The sequence below is a fragment of the Motacilla alba genome, chromosome 4, assembly GCF_015832195.1.
Source record: "Motacilla alba alba isolate MOTALB_02 chromosome 4, Motacilla_alba_V1.0_pri, whole genome shotgun sequence".
Taxonomy (NCBI): domain Eukaryota; kingdom Metazoa; phylum Chordata; class Aves; order Passeriformes; family Motacillidae; genus Motacilla; species Motacilla alba.
This window is the reverse complement of record NC_052019.1, coordinates 1,728,416-1,744,258: the sequence shown is the minus strand read 5'-3', so window position 1 is coordinate 1,744,258 and position 15,843 is coordinate 1,728,416. Positions and strand designations below refer to the sequence as shown.

At 51.0% G+C, this 15,843-nt stretch overlaps 1 protein-coding gene across 3 annotated transcripts in view; it reads left to right on the top strand.

Moving 5' to 3' along the window:
* The window catches only part of DYSF (dysferlin), a 60,648-nt gene extending 55,408 nt beyond the window's left edge, over window positions 1-5,240 (top strand). For all 3 annotated transcript variants that reach the window (XM_038135676.1, XM_038135675.1, XM_038135673.1), the window contains 5 exons: window positions 422-521; window positions 785-963; window positions 1,772-1,881; window positions 3,341-3,488; window positions 5,003-5,240. In XM_038135676.1, coding sequence (XP_037991604.1) covers window positions 422-521; window positions 785-963; window positions 1,772-1,881; window positions 3,341-3,488; window positions 5,003-5,041 — 576 coding nt within the window. In that variant the 3' untranslated portion in view covers window positions 5,042-5,240. The remainder of the gene's footprint in view (window positions 1-421; window positions 522-784; window positions 964-1,771; window positions 1,882-3,340; window positions 3,489-5,002) is intronic.
* The last annotated feature ends 10,603 nt before the right edge of the window (window positions 5,241-15,843 follow it).

Here is a 15,843-nt window from a genome sequence, read left to right as displayed (position 1 = left end):
TCCCATATTTTTCCATGAATTAAGAAGGCGGTGAAGTTTGGCAGCAGCAGCACTCAATGCTCATTGTTCTCTTCACCTTGGAGAGTCATCCTCATTGGAATTGTGGGAATTTCTGTCGCTCCTAAGAATCCTGTTTGAGATCCCATGGAGCCACTTCCTAAATTGAATTCAATTATTTAAATAAAATTAATTACATTAATTAAATTCATCAAATTAAGGCATAAATTGTTGCCAACACCTTCCAGAAGCGTCTTGGATTTTCCACTGATTATCCTTATCCAAGAGTTTTCCAGAGCCTGTGCTCCTGCAGATCCACAGCAGGGACACCCCAGGAATTCCAGGATTTCCAGAGCCAGGCTCTGCCCAATTCTCCCGATGAATCTTTAATTTTCCTGTGGTTTCTTTCCCGGTGGGATGTTAGGAACACTTCTGGAGCTTGGACAAGACGGAAAACAAGATCCCACCCCAGCTGATCCTCCAGATCTGGGACAACGACAAGTTCTCCTTCGACGACTATTTGGGTAAGTTGGGAATTTTGGGATCCATCCAGAAAAAGGGAAAACATCACCAGCCCAGGTTGTCCAGGGAAGCTGTGGCTGCTCCTGGATCCCTGGAAGTGTCCGAGGCCAGGTTGGATGGGGCTTGGAGCCACCTGGGACGGTGGAAGTTGGGAGTTTGGATTGGGATGGGTTGGGGTGGCCCAAACTCCATGGGATCAGGGAACATTCCATGTTTTAAGGATTTTCCCACTGAGGTGTCTCACCTGGAATGTTCTTCCCGGCAGGATCCATCCAGATGGATCTCAACAGGATGCCCAAGCCTGCCAAGACGGCGGAAAAGTGTTCCTTGGATCTTGTGGATGATTCCCTGTCCTCCGGCCGCTCCGTGTCCCTCTTCGAGCAGAAAACCGTCAAGGGCTGGTGGCCCTGTGTGGCCGAGCAGAACCAGCAGAAGATCCTGGCGGTAAAGTGGCCTCTCCATGTTTTTCCTTGGATCCTTCACTCCAATTCCCATCCCTGGAAGTGCCCGAGGCTTTAAATCCCTTCCCAATCCAAACCGCTCCAGAATTCCCTGAAATCTTCATTCAATTCAAGTCCGGGCAAGAAATTCCATTTCCAGCTGGAGATTTTGTGGATCCAGCCAGTTCCGCTGTGGTTGGCTGGAAGTTTTCCAGCACCATGCAGAGGAACCATTGGTTTTGTGGGATTTTCACCCTGGTTTTTGGAATGTGCCGCCAAATTTGATTCCATTTCATGACTATTCCCAACCATCTTGTGTCCTAAACACCAGGGAAAAAAAATCCAGCTGTCCCAGGGATAATTTTAAAGGTGTCCGGGCTCCTGTTCCAGGTTTTGGTGACTGTTCCATGCAGGTCACCAATTTTTTTTGGTGGCAGGGAATTCGGTGATTCAACCAAAAAGCCCTGAGCTGGTTCCAGGGAAATCAGGAATCAGAGAATTGAGGAAGACTGGATGTGATGATTTGTCACAGCTTAGACTTGATCCCAGAGGTTTTTCCAGCCTCAGCGATCCTGGGATTCTATGGTTGCTCAAATTTGGGTGTTAGTGGGATTGCCTGGAATATCTCCAGTGACAGGTGAAGGATCTCTGGAATCCTGGGATCCCCATGGTAATTGTTGGGAGTGATTCGGTCCTGCTCAAAGCATACTTTCTTCCCCTAATCCCTATTTTCCATCCCGTATTCATTCCTCACTTTTCCCCCTGTTTTTTTTTTTTTGGATAATAAATCTGTTTTCGTTTAACCCATCCAGGGCAAACTAGAGATGACTTTGGAAATCGTGGCGGAGCAGGAGCACGAGGAACGTCCGGCCGGGATGGGACGGGATGAGCCAAACATGAACCCCAGGCTGGAGGATCCCAAGTAAGAACATCCCAAATGGAAAAGCAGCCACCAGGGCATGGAATTCTTGAGGACCAAATGGGAATTCTGGGTTTCCAGCTGCAGGGAACTGGGCTGAACTGGGTTTTCACCTGGGCGGGATCCGCTCTGAACCGATGGGGACTGGGAGGGAGGTCTGGAGCACCAGTTCTGGGGAATGGGGAAGTTGGTCTGGACCATGAATCCATTGGGACTGGGAGGCTGGTCTGGACCATGAATCCAGTGGGATTTGGGAGGCTGGTCTGGACCATGAATCCATTGGGACTGGGAGGCTGGTCTGGACCATGAATCCATTGGGACTGGGAGGCTGGTCTGGACCATGAATCCATTGGGACTGGGAGGCTGGTCTGGACCATGAATCCATTGGGATTGGGAGGCTGGTCTGGACCATGAATCCATTGGGATTGGGAGGCTGGTCTGGACCATGAATCCATTGGGATTGGGAGGCTGGTCTGGATCACCAGTTCAATGGGACTGGGAGGCTGGTCTGGACCATGAATCCAGTGGGATTTGGGAGGCTGGTCTGGACCATGGATCCAGTGGGATTTGGGAGGCTGGTCTGGACCACTAAGGTGGACATTGATGGGACGTCCCCAGAGGGATGGAAAGCTGACACATTCCAGTGGGATTGGGAAGCTGGCTTGGATAACCAATCCATTGGGATTGGGAGGCTGGTCTGGATCACCAATCCAGTGAGGTCTGGGAGACTGATCTGGACCAGGAATCCATTGGGATTGGGAGATTGGTCTAGATCACTAAGGAGGATGTTGGTGGGACATCCTCAGAGGGATGCAGGAGCTGACACATTCCAATGGGATTGGGAGACGGGTCTGGACCACTAAGGAGAAGATTAATGGGATGTATCCAGAGAGATGGAAGACCTGAGAGCAGTGGGATTGGGAAGCTGGCCTGGATCACCAGTCCAGTGGGATTTGGGAGACAGGTCTGGATCACCAAGAACATTAATGGGATGTATCCAGAAAGATGATAGACCTGAGAGCAGTGGGATTGGGAAGCTGCTCTGGACCATGGATCCATTTGGATTGGGAGTCTGGTCTGGATCACCAATCCAGCAGGATTTGGGAGACTGGTCTGGAACACCGAGGTGGACATTGATGGGACATCCCCAGAGGGATGAGGAGCTGACACATCCCAGTGGGATTGGGAGGCTGGTCTGGATCACCAATCCAGCAGGATTTGGGAGACTGGTGTGGACCACTAAGGTGGACATTGATGGGACATCCCCAGAGGGATGGAATGCTGACACATCCCAGTGGGATTGGGAAGCTGGTCTGGATCACCAATCCAGTGGGACTGGGAGGTTGGTCCAGACCGTGAATCCAGTGGGATTTTGAGGCTGGTCTGGGACCACCAAGGCAGATGGGACGGGGGATCCAGGAGGATGAAATTCCGAGGTGACCTGCCCTTCCCTTGGCTCCAGGCGTCCCGAGACATCCTTCCTGTGGTTCACGTCCCCGTACAAGACCCTGAAGTTCATCCTGTGGCGCCGCTACAAGTGGGTGCTGATCCTGGCCATCCTCCTCTTCATCCTGCTGCTTTTCCTGGGAATCTTCGTCTACGCCTTCCCGGTACGGAGCGGCTGGGAGAGGACAGGGACTGGCCGAGGTCTGAGGGGTGGTGGATTCAGGGGGATGGGAAATTCTGTGCTGAGGAACACGACGGGATAAAAAGGGGCTCTTTTGGGTTTGGGATCCTCATGGGAAAAATGTAGAGGTTTGGAGCATGGCCAGGGATGGGAATGGAGTTGGGAAGGGGCTGGAGCACCAGGAAAAGCTGAGGGAAAGGGGCTCATCCCGGAGAAAAGTGGGATCGGGGGGACCTTCTGGCTCTCCACAATTCCTGGAAAGTCTGGAGCCAGGTGGGGTTTGGGATCTGCTCCCAGGGAATAACAAGACAAGAGGGAATGGCCTCAAGTTGTTCCACGGGAATTTTAGGTTGGGTATTAAGGAAAATCACTCATGGAAAGCGTTGTCCAGCCCTGGAGCAGTGAGGGAGTCCCCATCCATGGAATTATTCCAAAAACATCCGGATGTGGCATTTGAGGACATGGATAATGATGAACAAGGGTTGGGGCTCTTTTCCAACATCAACAATTCCATGATATCAGGAATGGTGGAGATCCCAAAAAAAACCATGGGAAGGCCATTCCTGGTATGTCCTCAGCAACACAAAGTGCTGGCACTGGGACAGATCCCAGTTTTCCGGGAAACAGAGGGAAAAAATCTGGGATAGCTTCTTTGCCTGCCTTGGTTGCCTTTGGCAAAATTCCATGGAGCTGCTGGCTGGATTTGTCCTTGGAATAAATGAGGATGGGGCAGGGCTGGAGGAGCCTCTCCCTGCTGGAAAGCTCTGCATTCCGGAAAAATCCTGGCACAGCTTTGGGAATGCTCCAGGGCCCCTTTCCAAAGGGGCAGAACAGGTGATGTCCCGGATTTTGTGGGATCATGGAAGAAGGAGCTGTAGGGATGCAGGGCCAGGGGTTGGGTGGTGAACCCATGAGATTTGTGGGAATCCCAGAGGATGGGAAGGAGCAGCGGGATCCAGAGGAGAGGAGGAGGCTCCAGCAAATCCAGGAAAACTGGGAATGCTTCCCATCAGTTGGACACTGGGATGGTGCTGGAGGGGGGGCCCAAATTGATTCCAAGGATTTGAGGAAGCGGGAATGTCTCTTAAAAAATTTGGGAAGAGCAACCAAAATCCAGGAATTACTCCTAGTGCTTGTTAAATTCTTCCAATCATTCCCTCATTGTTCCAGTGATTCCCTCATTTTCCAATCATTCCCTTATTCTTCCAGTGATTCCCTCATTTATTCAATGATTCCCTTATTCTTCCAGTCATTCCCTTATTCTTCCAACAAATCTCTTATTTTTCTAATGAGTCCCTCATTTTTCCAATGATTCCCATGGTTTTCCAATCACCCCCTTATTCTTCCAGTGATTCCCTCATTTTTCCAGCAACTCCCTCATTTTTCCAATCATTCCCCTATTCTTCCAACAAATCTCTTATTTTTCTAATGATTCCCATGTTTTTCCAATGATTCCCACATTTTCCCAGTGATTCCCATGTTTTTCCATCCTTCCAGAACTACGCTGCTATGAAACTGGTGAAACCTTTCAACTGAAGCTGCTCCCGTGCCTGCCTGGGAATTTTGGGAAGGAACTTTGGAAGTGGAGAAGGAACAACCTCATCCAGGCCTCCAGCTGCTGCCAAAGACTCCGCTTCCCTTTGGAATTCCACCTGGATTTGGGAAGCGTCACCTAACCGAAGCCTCCACCAAAATATTCCTGGTTTTCCAGCCTTCTGTGTTTTGTTTTGAGTTTTCCTGCCGCTCTGGTTGGTAAATCCCAAATTCCGAGGAGGGAGCAGGGAAAGGACCTTTCCATCCGTAAGTTGGGAACATGCAGAGGATCCTCAGGGCAGGATTTGGGATTTGCCGGCCTGAGCAAATCCCACGGATTCCGAGCACTTTTCACTCTCTGATCCAGCCTCAGTTTCCCTTTTCCTTGTGTTATCCCATTTATGTATTGTAAACCTGTGGAAAATGTGTTGGAAAACCGGAATCCCTGGGATGACACGTTGCATTCCCAAAGCTGAAATCATGGGAATGGGAAAGGCTGTGGTGCAAAACCTGGGATTTGGAGTTGGTGCTCCACAAAATCCCAGTTTCTCTTGGATTTTGAGGCCTTCGCATTCCTTCATGGAATTCTGGAGCTGGTTTTCCCTTGGAGCTGATCCACAATCCCACAGGTCTCCCATTCCAACTGGCAGAGGAATCCTGGGAGCAGCTGGGCTTCGATTTCCTCCTCTCCCGCTGTCTCCCAGCCACTTTTTTTGGGAATTCTTGGTCTTTTTAGTGTCAGTATTTGCAGAATCCCAGAATCCTGAGGCTGGAAAAAACCTTTGGGATCATCGAGTCCAGGCTGTGCCCGATCCCCACTGAGTGCCACATCCAGGAATTCCTTGGAAACCTCCAGGGATGGGGACTCCAAAGCTCCCTGGGCACTTCCAAGGCCTGAGCACCCTTTCCATGAGGAAATTCCTGCTGATGTCCAACCGGAGCCTCCCCTGGGCCAGCCTGAGGCCATTCCCTCTTATCCCGTTATTCCCTGGGATCAGATCCCAACTCCCACCTGGCTCCAAATCTTCAGGGAATTGTGCAGAGCCAGAAGGTCCCCTCCCGATGCTCCTTTTCTCCAGGCTGAGCCTCACTGATATTCCTTTAAAATCAGCCATTTTCCCTTGTATTCCCAAAGATTCTTATGGAAAACATCCCAACCCATACTCGCCGCTGCCAGGCATTAATGGAGTGAAAAACCTGTCCCAGGGCAGGATTTGTTTTCCAAAGAAATCCACGATCCACAGCTGCTCAGCCTCCCATGGATCCAATGGGAATGCTGGGACATTCCCGCTTTTGCTGTTCCCTCCTCCTGTCCCTGGAATGGGACAATCCCATAGGATGTGGCACTTGGGGATTTGTGACCTTGGCGGGTTGAACTTGAGCTCAGAGGTCTTTCCCAGCCTGGATGGTTCCACAATTCCACGATTCCCAGGGTTTTCCAGTGCTGGGAGGAGGTTAATCCTCAAATTCTCATCCTGCAAGGAATCTTCTCCCACTCTCCCACCAGGAAAATCCCATTAATATCCAGTTGCTCCAGCACCTTTGCTGATTTGGGATCTTCCCATCCTCCCTTCATCAGGATGAGATTTATCCTTGATTCCGTGTTTTCCTTGGAGCTGCTCTGAATGAGCGAGGAGCCAGGAAAAGTGATCCCGAGGGATGAGTTTCCCGGGAAAAGCCTCTGATGGCAGCTCCTGCCCCGCTCTGGCTGGGATTTTAAACCTGTGCTTAAAAAATAGGGAGAAATATTTCAGTTGCTCTGTTGGATGTAATCCATGGGGGACCAAACCCCAGGATTCTCATTGGAACATCTCCTGGATTGCACGGGGCAGCTCCTTCTCCGTGTTTTCCGCACGGAAAACACACGGCTTTGGGATTTATAGGGATTTATAGGGATTTATAGCCCCATCCCTGCTGCTGAGCTTTGGCTGATCCATGGCCCCTTCCCAAAAGTTGGAGTGGAGGAATTGGCTCCGGATTTGCATATCCCAGGGCAGAGGTTTCATTTTCCGTCGTTAAATGCTTCATTTTCCTTCGGTTTTTCCCTAAAAGCCTCCCAACGCCATTCCCACCCCCGTCCCTGTTTATAGCCACCATCAAACCAGCAGGATTCGCTCCAATTTTCCAGAGGTTTTATTATCCCAAAGGATCTGAGGAGCCGAGGACAAAGGTTGCTTCTGTTTGGCCCTTGCTGGGATTGGGAATTTGGGTTTTATGGGAATGTTGGTCCCTGCTCCTTTCCCACCAGGATCCAGCTGTGCCAGAGGAATCTGGAATTCCCTGAGTGCTCTCCTGGAACCCACAGTGGGAATTTAGGTCCAATATTTCTTGGACTGGCAGGGATTCTGGGATTTCCCATCCTGGTGTAATTCCCCATGATCCCAACCCAAAATCGTGGAGCCAGGAGCCCCACATGGATGTGTGATCCATGTTGGAATGCCGAACGTGAGATGCGCATCCCCCATCCCATCGGGAGTACCGCTGCCTATCCCAGAAAGACAAGGAATCAAAATCCGTCCATGGGCTTCCTTTGGAACGTCCAAGGCCAGCTGGGATAAGGATTGGAGCCACCTGGGATTGTGGAATTCCTGGAATGGGATGGGCTTGAAAGTTTGGGATTCACTCCAGAGACACTTCCAGTGGGAAATTCTGTTTTATTCCCAGCATTTCCCTGGGAAATCTGGCACAGCAGCGATGGGAGAGAAGGATCCAGGGCATCCGTTTTGATAAAAATGGATTTCCAGATGGAAATCTGTGCTCCCAGTCCAGATTTCATGCCAAGAGGATCCCATGGGATTCCGGTGGGTAAATTCAGCTTGGAGCATCTGGAAAAAAACAAATCCATCCCATTTTTCTTTTCCTGAACAGCCACAGCCAGCTCCAGGCCTGGTTGTGTCTTCTCCAAATCCAGGTGGGAACTGTAGGAAGAATTCCCTGTGGATTCTGGTTATCCAAGGAATTGGCTGGAATTTGCTCTGGATCACCTGTGCCTGCCTTATCTGCAATAATGCCCAAAGCACTGTGATTCCCAAAGAAATGCTCTGAAACATTCCTGTTCCCAGTGTTTTGATTGTGGGGATGGAATTGCGGCTCCTCTTGGGAGTGGGAATGGGAAAATCAGGATTGTGGAGCAGGGAAAAATCCAGGGAATGCTCAGAGTCCCTGCAGGGGCTCCAGGAGAGCTGCAGAGGGACTGGGGACAAGGGACAGAGGGACAGGAGCCAGGGAATGGCTGCCACTGGGAAAGGGGAGATTGGGCTGGGATCTTGGCAAGGAATTGCTGGCTGAGAGGGTGGGCAGGGGCTGGGCTGGAATTCCCAGAGCAGCTGGGGCTGCCCCTGGATCCCTGGCAGTGCCCAAGGCCAGGCTGGATCCACCTGGGACAGTGGGAGGTGTCCCAGCCCATAGATGGTGTGGGAATGGGATGATCCTTAAAATCCTTTCTGTCCCAGCCCATTCCATGATTCCAGGATTCCCAGCCAATGCCTGGAGGTGAGTTGCCAAAAGTTCCGCTGTTCGAGCGCTTCCCTGATCCCGGATTTCCTCGGCCTGATGCTGGGAGTAATTCCAGCCCGGAATTACCTTTGGGGATACCTTTGGGACCATCTGGACACAACACCCCTGTTGTTTTCCCATTCCCTCCGGGTGCTGGAGGGCCTGGAAAACTTCCATCCCACACTGGGGCTGAATTCCCTAAATCTCCAGCATCCATCCCAAAAAACCCTGGGAATTAGCTGGATGGATTTTGCTCCCCAATAAGAACAACTTTCCAGGCAGTGCCGGGTTTTATCCGCTCTGGAGGGAGCATTTTCCACCCACAAATGCGGATTTTGCCGGAGCAGTTGGAAAAGAGGGAGACAGCGCAGGGAGAGGGGGATGAGAAGTGGGATCAAAGTCAAGGCACTTCCATAAATTTTTTTTTTGGAGCCGTTGGCAGCCGGATTTGTTGGTTTAACCCCTGTGGACGGGGCCTGCTGTGTGTTCTGCTCATTCCCAGGAATACGGATCCAACAGGAGCACTGATCCGATGGGATGCTCCCTAAAAAACACCGTTGTGGCCTCCTGGCTCCCAAATGTGTGAATTTTCCGATGGGAAGCTGGAGATTTCCCTGGATTTGAGCAACGCAACTAATTTCAGCCTTGCCTTGAGGCCTGACCCCTTCAGGCTTTCCCAGGATGGTGATTCCCGGTGCTGGAATTTCCCCCCTGGAAAACACAGTGATGAATTTAAAGGTGGATTGATAACCAGAAATTCCTGAAATCGGCTTTTTCCATGGATAACCCTGTGTCGTGGGACAGCTGCAGTAGGGATTCAACCCGGAAAAGCCCAAACCCCGGGATTGAGGGATGATTTGTGGGGATCTGCACTAGACTCCCAAGAAATGAGCCGTGAAACTGCTCTGGGTTTGGCTCCATCCGGAATCCGCTTCCAGGGGAAAATGAGTTGAATTTGTCCTGTCTGCTTTTCCCATTTCTATCCCAGCCTTCCCAAAGAACCAATCCCTGAAATGTGCCGGGTATTTTTATCCCTTATAAAAAAAGAAAGGAAAAGGCTTGGGATGCATCCAGGGTTTTATTCCAGCTGCTGGAGTTGGATCGGGCCTGGATCTTCCCACAAGGTTGGAACCTTTTCCATGATCCTTCATCTTCCCAAGCCTTCCCAGAATCATGGAATGGTTCAGGGAAAGGACCTTAAAACTCCCCCCATTCCATGGGATCCCGGATCCTTCATCTTCAACCCACCTCAGCCCATGGAATTCTGATTTTTTGGAAAGGTTTGGTGGATATTTGGGATATTGGGTTGAATCGTGGAAAACGTGGAATGGTTTGGGGTGGAATTGACCTTAGAGCCCATCCAGAACCTTCCCCTCTCCCAGGCTGCTCCAAGCCTTGTCCTTGGACACTTCTTGGGGTGGGGAATCCAAACCTCCCTGGAAAATGGGATTTTGAAGGTTGGGGTAGGATATCTTTCCCAACTTTTAGGATTCCCTGGGTGCTCCTCTTTGGCATTTGGGATGATTCCGGGGAGACTCCCTGGCCCTTGGCTGCTCCATCCCTGTCAGCATTCCTTGTCCCATGGGTTGAACATCAGGAATTTCCACGCTTGGCAACCTTTTCCATGAAGGAATTCTTCCCAATATCCAATCCAAAACATTTCCTGATGCTGTTTCCCTTTGCTTTCCCTTCTTTTTTGTTCTTTTCCCACTTTTCCCCTCCATCCTCTCCACCTTTTCCGCTTGTGGTTTGTATCCAGGCCCCAGCATCCCAGGAAGGGATGGGAATTACAGCCTCACAAATTCGGGAAGTGGCAGCTCTCCCAAAACCAGCCTATTTTCCCCTCTTTTTCCTTCTTCCCAGAACTCATGGGAATGAAATTCATCCATTGTCCCCCTCAGTGTTGGGATCTCCTGGAGGTTTTCCCTGGGAACAGCCTAATCCCATGTTTATGAAAATCATGGAGCCAGGGCACTTTAACTGGATGGAATTCCTGGGGCCAGTGGAGGAAGGAGGGACCTCTTCATCCCTGTTTTTTTCCACCCTTTGGAGCAGAATCCCAAGGTTCTGCTTCTGTCCCAAGCCAGCAAAGACAAATAGGATTTGGTGGATATGGAAAAGTGGGAAGAAGAAACCCCGGGATACGCCAGAGGTTTGTGATTCCTCTTTGCCAGTGAAAACAGCGGGAAGAATCATCTGCTGGCAAATCCGTGGCTGGGAAACAAAGCCTGGATTCATTGTCCCCCTCCATGGAGAGCAGGGAACAATCGGGATGAGTCACTTCCAAAGGGTGGGAATGGCCTTGGAGCTTCCCAGCGACTCCAAAGAGGGACAGGGAGGTCATTGGAGAGGTTTGGAGTGCTCCGTGCTGGAATGCCGGGAAGAGCTCATCCCTCTTTTCACCCCAGGGACTGGGAGAAATCAGAGTCAGGCGCCTCCAAACCATTCCTTTTTTTTTTTTTTTTTTTTTTTAGGAATTATGCAATCTGAGGGAAAACAAACAGAACAATAAAACAAACGCAGGTTGGATTTTATTTCTATTTTCCAGTTGTCTGAATAATCAGGGATTGGGAATTCCATTATTTCCTTTGCAAGGATAAAACCCGAAAAACACTCCTATTCCCATAGGATAAGGGAAATTTCCTTCAATTCCAGCACCGTTTTTTTTTTTAAGGAATACCGTAAATCCCAAATCTTGTGGGCGATGGAGAAATCTGGCATCATCTCCCTCGTGGTCTGAGCTCCAGAAATCCCGGCAATGTTGAAGACTTTAATCAATCAATTAATTAGTAATTAATTAATTTTCATAAGTTAACTTGTTATTAATTAATTTTAAAATCCCCAACTCGATCCTAAAAAAATTAACTTGAGAGGTTAAAAATTAACTTTCCTACCTCTCCCACCTCCGCTCCAACCAGGAATTAGCACAAAACAGGGATTTAATTTTGGGAAATTCCAGTCTTCCCACAAAACTGGGTGGGAGGGAATTAGACAAGGAAAATAGCTGGGAAAAGGACAGGGAAGAGAGCTGGGATATCTGGGAGAAGGGAGACTCCGTATGGGATGAGATTGGAATTCCCAGGCTTGTTTAACCCATCTGGACCCAGAAAACAGCTGGGAATAAATCCCAGCCAAGCAGGAAAACCAAAAATTGGGATAAAATAGAGAGGAAAAGGCTGTGGATGCATCCTGGATTTTATTCCAGCAGGAGCAGCAGGTGAGGTCCGGCTGGGCCTTGACCTTCTCTTGAGGTTGGAATTTTTCCATGATCCTTTATTTTCCGAAGGCACAGGATCATGGAATCATGGAATGGTTCAGGGAAGGGACCTTAAAGCTCGTCCCATTCCATGGGCAGAGACACCTCCCGCTACCCCAGGATGCTCCAAGCCCATTCCAGCCTGGCCTTGGACACTTCCAGGGATGGGAAGCCGCAAGTCCATGGAGAACCAAATCCCAAATTCCGACGGTTCGGAGCTCTGCTGGTGAGGACAATTTTCCATCCCCTCCTCACCACTGGGAAAATTCCCCTTGGACAACTTCTGGGCTCCATGGAAAAATTCCAAACCTTCGTGTCCAAGTCCTCCCCGTGCCAAGAAGATGCCAAGGCTGGAGAGGGTCTGGAGCAGGAATTCCACTCCTGGTGTGCCAGTGGGTGGACGAGACATTCCAGGCTGGCTAATTCCAAGAGTTCTGCTTCCCATTAAAGCGCCGGCGAGCAGCTGGAGCTCTGGAGCCCATTAAATGCCACTTTTCGGGAATGGGCTTGGATTCCAGCTGTTTATTTTTATATCCAGGGAGCTGAGCAATGGATGCTGAAAAAGGAACAAAAATGGATAATGGGATGCGGGATGGAAAAAACCATCAGAATATCAAACATGGATTCCCTGCTCCGACATCCCAGGCATGGAAAAACCCCTTTAGAAATATCGGCATCTTCATCGCCTGGAGGTAATGGAGAATCCGGAATTCTGGGACTGGAATAGGCAGAATTTGTACAGGGAGGTGTGGTTCTTGGTTTGCCTGGAATGGATTGCCTGGGAATAGGGATGGGGATCCTTTTTCCAAGGGTGCTGCTGGGGAGACATCAAAAGTGGGCAGAAAGGGGATGGAATGAACAAAAATGGTTCCAAGCTCATTGTTTAGGAAGGGATTCCTGGCTGTGAGGCGAGTGAAAGGCTGGGAAGGAATTCCCAGAGAAGTTGTGGAAATTTCATCCCTGGCAGTGCCCAAGGCCAGGTTGGACACTGGGGCTTGGATCCACCTGGGACAGTGGGAGGTATCCCTGCCCATGGATGAGTTGGGAATGGGATGGGATTTAAAGTCCTTTCCCACCCAAACCATTCCAGGATTCTGGAGCCCCTCTGCTCTGGAGCCAGGCTGGGAGAGCTGGGAATGTTCACCTGGAGAAGGGAAAATTCCAGGGAATGCTCAGAGTCCCTGCAGGGGCTCCAGGAGAGCTGCACAGGGACTGGGGACAAGGGACAGAGGGACAGGAGGCAGGGAATGGCTGCCACTGGGAAAGGGGAGATTGGGCTGGGATCTTGGCAAGGAATTGCTGGCTGGGAGGGTGGGCAGGGGCTGGGCTGGAATTCCCAGATTTGCTGGGGCTGCCCCTGGATCCCTGGCAGTGCCTGAGGCCAGGTTGGATGGGATTTGGAGCTGCCTCATTCACCATGCTGCTCCCAACACATTCCCAAACCAATGCCTTGGATCTGGTGGTTCTCCAGTGGACCAAATCCAGCATTTCTCTGCTCCGAGGATCCCACCAGCAGCCAGGAATTGAGACAGCTCCTCTTTTCCGCACCCCTCAGAGCCGGAGCAAGCGCCGGCAGCCGCTTTTCCAATAACGGTTTATGGGAAATCCATGGATAAACATCAAAGCATCTCTCCCGGCCAGGTGGGAAGGTTGAGCTCGTAACCTTTTATTGCTCCTGCTCCAGGGAATTGTTCTCCCACTGCCGGGCCTTGGACATCCGGAATGTGTTAAATCCAGGCCCCTCTGGAGCACCTTCCTCTCCCTTCCCCACCCTCCCATTTACACAGGACACAGGGAATGGCTGCCACTGGGAAAGGGGAGATTGGGCTGGGATCTGGGCAAGGAATTGCTGGCTGGGAGGGTGGGCAGGGGCTGGGCTGGAATTCCCAGAGCAGCTGGGGCTGCCCCTGGATCCCTGGCACTGCCCAAGGCCAGGCTGGATCCTCCTGGGACGGTGGGAGGTGTCCCTGCCCATGGAATGGGCTGGATTTCTGGGATTTAAGGACCCTTCCCATCAAAACCATTCCAGAATTCCAAGTCAGAGCTCTCCAAGGTGCAGAATTCCACACCTGGAAGGACCTTCAGGTGCTCCCAGAGGGAACATGGGGATGCGATCCAAGGTGGCTTCCCAGGGATCATTCTGCACCATGCACAGGGAAATTTGGGAAAACCAAAGAATCCTAAAATCCCAGATTGGCTTGGGTGGGAAGGGACCTTAAATCCCATCCCATTCCATGGGACACCTTCCACTATCCCAGATTGTTCCAAGCCTTTTCCAGCCTGGCCTCCTGAACTCTTGGAAGCCTGGATCCATCAGCTGACGGTGACATCACAACCCCGAGCCGTCAGGACATTCCCCACTCCCAAAAATATCACTTCTCCAGAGGCCGGGAAGCGGCAGCAACCCATCCATCCTGTCAGCACGGCTATTCCCAGTTTTTTTCTGGCTCTGGGAACACAGAGAGGGTGGGAAGTGTGAGGGAAGGGGGGGGGTGGTGGCACATCTGGATGCACTCGGAGCCGGGGTGGTGGCAGCTGTTCCCTCATCCCGGTCGCTCCGGGTCTGGAATCAATTTCCAAGGGGTTTTTCCTGCCTAAATTGGAGCACAAAGTCTGCTTGGCTCCTTCTCTCCCGTTTTTCCAGCTGGGATTTTATTCCTTAGCCTCGGGAGGCTTAAAAATAGAAGTGGTGGAAAAGGAGACTGAGCCGCTCTTCCAGAGGAAGGGAAAGGAAGGAATTCTGTGCTCCTCGGAGCAGGGAAGGGGAGAAACTCCGGCAGGAGGTAACCCTCGGCTGGGTTATTCCCAAAGGGATTGAAAATCCGCCTCTCCCATTCCTGGTTTTTGCTGGAAGCAGTTAAAGTGAGGTTGAATTTGGGGAGTGGGATGAAATCCAGGATTTTTCTTTGGAAAAATGGCATTGCAGGGCCCGCTGGTGGAGCCCTGTGCTCTGGGGAAAAATCCGGGATGGGGTTTATTTAACTGTGTCAGAAATTTGTCCAGGTAAATCCCCTGGAATTCCAGGGGGCTTGCTTGGTAAAAACTGGGAAAGCAGATTTTTGGGAAGGCGGGATATGATCCAGAGTGGGAAAGGATCTTTGTGTCCGGATTCCGGTGGAATGTGCAGCTTTATGGGAAAAGAGCTGATTTATGGGATTGTAACCAGGGAGGGAAAGGAAAATTGGGAATGGCTTCCCACCACTGGAGGACAGAGTTGGGTGGGATATTAGGAAGGATTTTTGGGAAGTTTGTACCAAAAAAGCACCAAAACCCAGGTGATTTCACAGGTTTTCCATATCCAGAGGTCAGATTCCAACTGGGAATTCATTCCATGGGTCCTTCTCCAGCCCCTGGAGGAGATTCACTCCAACAGGGTTGGGAAAAGTCACCGGGAGCTCATAAGATCCGGAGTATCCGGATTTTTGGAGCAGGAGCAGCTCCCTGGTGACATTCACCTCTGGAGAGGTTCTTTGATCCCAGGGGAAAAATAAGTGGGATCATGAAATGAGTTGGGATGGGAAGGACTTAAAAGCCCAGCCAGTTCCATCCAGGAATAGCTCTCACCATCCCAGGAGGATCCAGCCTGGCCTTGGGCACTGCCAGGGATCCAGGGGCAGCCCCAGCTGCTCTGGGAATTCCAGCCCAGCCCCTGCCCACCCTCCCAGCCAGCAATTCCTTGCCAAGATCCCAGCCCAATCTCCCCTTTCCCAGTGGCAGCCATTCCCTGCCTCCTGTCCCTCTGTCCCTTGTCCCCAGTCCCTCTGCAGCTCGCCTGGAGCCCCTGCAGGACTCTGAAAGGCAAGTTTTCCCTGGATTTTTCCCTTCTCCAGGGAACATTCCCAGCTTTCCCAGCTGGCCCCCTCTGCTCCATCTCTCTGATCATCCTGCTCCTAAAAAAACCCTGGAGCAGTCCCTAGACACCCACTCCAAATCCTGATCTTTGCTCCTAAAATATCCATGAGGAGCCTTGGGAAAGCTGGGCTCTGGAAGAGGCTTTTTGGGAGCGCTGCTGGAGCTTGGGTTGGATTTGGGATCTTCACATTCCTGCATGGAA